The sequence below is a fragment of the Acyrthosiphon pisum genome, chromosome A1 (genome assembly GCF_005508785.2).
Source record: "Acyrthosiphon pisum isolate AL4f chromosome A1, pea_aphid_22Mar2018_4r6ur, whole genome shotgun sequence".
NCBI lineage: Eukaryota > Metazoa > Arthropoda > Insecta > Hemiptera > Aphididae > Acyrthosiphon > Acyrthosiphon pisum.
Window position 1 is genome coordinate 73,322,613 of NC_042494.1, and position 4,802 is coordinate 73,327,414.

A 4,802-nucleotide genomic window follows, 5' to 3' on the forward strand; every position below is an offset into this window, starting at 1 on the left:
GAACTGTTGAGCGTAAATTCGTTATGTTACGCGTTTGTAAGACGGAGACAACAAATGCGGGTGTGGCGTCCTCTTAAATAGTGTTCGTTGAACGGGAGTTACACTGTATAATATTATATAAGTATTCGAAGTCGTGTATTTTATATTTTAGTTACTGCACGTGGAAAAGTTCCTATCAGAGCAGCTTCCGAGAAATACAGCCATGCCAGTTATGAGAGGACAATGACTCGATTATGGTAGGAAATATTTTACTATAGCGTGGGAATTGGTTTGGTTCTAATAGGTAGCATAGTATTAAAATATACTTCCCGGAGTTACCGCTTTCGGTGTTTGCGAAATTACACGTATCCGAAATCGGTTCGTAAACATATTACATTTTATTATTATACTAATATTATAATATTATATAGTTACGACGAAAATTAAAATGTGATTAATACAATATTATTAAAATAAATAATAATTTAAACCACGCAAATAATATTATTACCTATGTACTGGTGTTCAATCGCTTTGATCTGTTCGTCCGTGAACGCCCACAAATGAGCCAATTTTTTCCATTCGCCGGGACTCAGCTGTTTGTGGGACAATTTTCGTAAAATAATTTCTAGATTTTCATCAGTCTCTTGCAGCGCTATCGAAACGTCCAAGTCCGGATTGCACTTCCATTTCCTCCGTTCTTCGGGCGTTTTCGGTCTAGTTCGTTTCTACGCGTACACAAAAAAAACCGAGTTTAACCGTTAATATTATTATAACATTAGAGTGCATCGCGACGATTAATGATTTCGCCGTGACGTGTGAATAAATTGATCGCATTTTCATATTTTTATTTATTCGTTCACGACATAATATACGTATACCTTGGGTGTGTACTCTAAACGAGCGGTTTTTATAATCATGTCCACGATAGCAGTGAAACTTCCTCTAGCTGCTATGTATAACGGCGTTTTGCCTCCCTGAGTCAAAAATAAAATATATCAAAATCAGTTACAAAATACTAGTCTCGAACCAATCCATCAATAATATTTAATGTTGCTGATATGTAAATAATATTATTATTTTTAATGGACGTTCGGGTACATTTTTTTATTTAAATACAAAAATATATTGTTATTTATTTTAATAAATGTATACTTAAAGACTAAAGTAGGTAAATGAGCAATTTATATATTATTATTATGTTTATTTTAAAATTGGTGTTTATGATATACCTACGCGTATGATATTAAAATGACATAATTGTACTGATTTATTTGTCATACTTGTGATTAATTATGAAGTACCTACAGCGTAACTCTGATGTAAAATTAAAATTAAATTAAAATACAAATAGTTTTGTACAGAACACCCGAGCAAACAGTTTTATTTAAATTGTTGTTCCTGTAGACTAAACCATAAGGGGAAATTATAAAGGTTTTCTTGTTGAAAATTTAAAACCACGTCTCGGACGATTGCAATCGAGACTTGTTTGTTTTTAATAATGTTGTTTTCTTAAGATTTTTTTTAAAAGTTTGGAAATCTCAAAGATGTTAATAATACATAACATATTACAATAATCACACGTTAGTGGTATTCATCGTAATTTGAATTTCACTGTGAAAAAAAAACTTACTCCTATTTTTAAATCATCGGTACGACCCCACCCAAGCCCGAATTAAGGAGGGGGCAGGGGGCCAACAACTGATATGAAACAATATTGGTTCCCTGAAGAGTACCTATAGTACGTTTCCTATCCTCGATATATATATATTAATATTAGGTATGTATTATGTTATAATAATAAATAATAAATCGATAATAATAATGTTATTAGGCACATTCATACATTCATGAAAATGGGACAAATTTTGAATACGTAAACGTATAAATTAAACGTAATTTACGATTGTATACCCTTTAATTTGAATGTAGTAGGGGGGGAAAGTATACTTTTGTCCCCCTTGGATTATATCTGAAGGGTCAATTGCTCCCGCTGCCCCCCTTCTCCGACGCCACTGCTGTCAGGACGTAGCAATAACATTATAATTGTGGGGTACGTTTACGTTTTTATGTTAGTGTTTTGTTTTACAAATATAAGTATTGAAGTATATTATTAATGTTATAATATCAAAATCTTTTTTTATCTCAACTTATTTGTTGGTCGCCAATATTTTAATTATGTTTATTTTCCCCTAATATTGTTTGGCCCTGGACTCAAAATTATCTTAATCCGGGCTTAACTCTACCTATGATCATGATTATTTATAAATTATAATTTACAATCCACTTTTAATATATAAGACACGGTGATGTATTAACAATTAATCATTATTATGGCCAGACCGACATCATATGAGAACTGTCATTATAGGAGATTATAATGAGTAGACCAAAATACGAATATTTACCTGTTCGCGTTGTTCGATGTTGGCCCCGGCACTCAAAAGTAACTTACAGATTTCTGAATATCCCTGTTCGGCCGCTATGTGAATCGGCGACTGCAACCTCTACAACGCGCCAAAATAATTTCATTTTGAGTTCATATTTTGCACAGTCGTTGCAATAATAATATTATAAGTCGACGATAATGTAAGCAGCACAATTAAAGATATAATAATTATATCTTTAACCGTGGCCAGCAGACATGCTACGTCATTAGGAACGTTAATTTACCGTGTTTAAGGCATTGAGATCGGCACCCTTGGCGATCAGTATTTCCGCGATCACGACGTTGTTGGACAAACATGCCATGTGCAAAGGCGTGTTTCCATTCTGTTAACATTTTGTTTTACAGTTATTAATTAATGCGATGATTTTATATTTCATGTTCCCTAGCTTTTGTATTTACTTTGCTCTGCCTGTCGATGTCACAATCGGCTGATAATAGCATTTCCACTATTCCCCGACATCCGTGGCTGCTGGCTATGTGCAACGCAGTCAGTCCTTTCTAAATACGTCCGAAAACGTTTCAATTAATACTCTCTTTTAAAATACCTAATAATATGGTATAGGTAATATACACGTGGACCATGATGGAACATAGTTATAAATTATAATTACTCATATTATACTAGCTAGTAAGTATTAGTTACAACATATAATGTGGTGTAATGAAAATTAATTGCTACGTGAAAATAAATTTAGTAGTATAAATTGTATGTTATTTCTCATATTAACGTAAAGTGCTGAAAACTGAGATTTTAAGAAACTTATAAATGTATTAAAAATATTATAGGTATGTATAGTTTGTAGATAGTATATTTTATATATTATGAGTCTATTACTCATCTACCTACTTAATTTATAGAATTTCGAGCACTATGGTATAATTGTAATAGAATTCGGCCATTTATTTTGAAGCACATAGACAATTTAATATCACTCAATTATAACGCATTACATGTTTATGCATAATAATAATTATGATTATTTACATAATATTATGTAAATAATCATAATTAAGAAACGTCATTTTTTTTTTTTTTAATTATTTTATTTGAATAAATACTCATAAACTCATTTTTCGTGCGTTATAGTTTAGTTATAGGTAGGTACATAAGTGAAATTTATATCAATTTAATGAGGTCGTGTACTCATGCCATTTTAATAATCAGCATAACTTTCACTAAAAATAAAATTCATTATATTATTATTATATACGTAAAAGGGGGTAGATTATTTTTATAAGCTGTAAAGTTGTCCCGATAAAGATATATTTTATATGTTTTGAAATTGTTGTTGAAACATAATCTTACCGGTTACAATCATGTGTTGTTTAGAATAAAACTGGCGTGAAAAACTAGAAGACATCCCGAAAATCAAAAATGTAGAAAGTATAGATGTACCTATTACAAAATGTCCGTCAATCATTTTTGTATAGAAATAAAACTATACAGCCATATGAAATGATATATATATATATAATATAGGTTCGACTAAAATAATGGCAGTGTAGGATTTGAAGCCTGGGGGGCTCAATGTGACAAGGTTATCGACGTTTCCTTTTTTGGTTCACACGCATTTTATGGATTTTTTTTGTTTTGCCTTTTACTTTCCTCTTAAAAGGCATTATATATAAATCATGGAGTGAAACATGTTTACTATCTCACTTGAGTACATGATACAAAATTTAAAAAATATACTTTGTAAATAATGTAAAATATTTAATGGAAACAATATTTATAGGATTACCTTTATTATATTGGCCATCTGAAATTTCAGAAAGTATCGTTATGCCATATGCCAATTGTAATTTGTAGGGCTAATGAAATTTAAGCTGTTATGGTTTATAAAACATTTTCTCAATGTATTTATGGTGTATCTATAGGTTCTCTACAGATAAGAATACCCACCGTTTTATTTCAATCGAAAATGCCTTTCTCGTTGGTACAAAATGGTTATTAAAACATAAAATAGTTTTATATACCTACCTGTGAATAAGTCGTGAATTAAATTAACTAATTTATCCACTCATAAGTGGCTACAAAAATATTTATATAGTAAATATATATATAAATAGTTTTTTTTCCAATTAACATTATTATATTATAAAAATATTACAATGATACAAAATGATTCATCAAGTATGTTCACCATTATTTATTAAATAACTCGGTTACTCAAATGTGATTTTTAAAATTTTCAAACAGTGTGATTTTTTTCTATTAATTAAAGATTTTCCGTGAAGATACAAATTTCTGTTTTTCAATAGAAAACTCCCGTGTTATGCTATAAATTATTTATATCATTTAGTAGATATATTTTCTGAACATTTTGAAGTATCAAAATCAAAATTCAAACGAACAGTTTTTGAGTTATTTAAC

The 4,802-nt window shown here is 30.2% G+C and overlaps 1 protein-coding gene across 1 annotated transcript in view; it reads right to left on the reverse strand.

The window, feature by feature from the left end:
* Positions 1-4,802, reverse strand: part of LOC100168787 (ankyrin repeat and death domain-containing protein 1A-like) — a 104,582-nt gene that overhangs the window by 9,384 nt on the left and 90,396 nt on the right. Inside the window, exons 8-12 of the mRNA XM_029487485.1 lie at positions 2,828-2,926; positions 2,653-2,751; positions 2,388-2,486; positions 861-956; positions 491-707 (exon numbers count right to left, since the gene is read on the reverse strand). Coding sequence (XP_029343345.1) covers positions 491-707; positions 861-956; positions 2,388-2,486; positions 2,653-2,751; positions 2,828-2,926 — 610 coding nt within the window. The remainder of the gene's footprint in view (positions 1-490; positions 708-860; positions 957-2,387; positions 2,487-2,652; positions 2,752-2,827; positions 2,927-4,802) is intronic.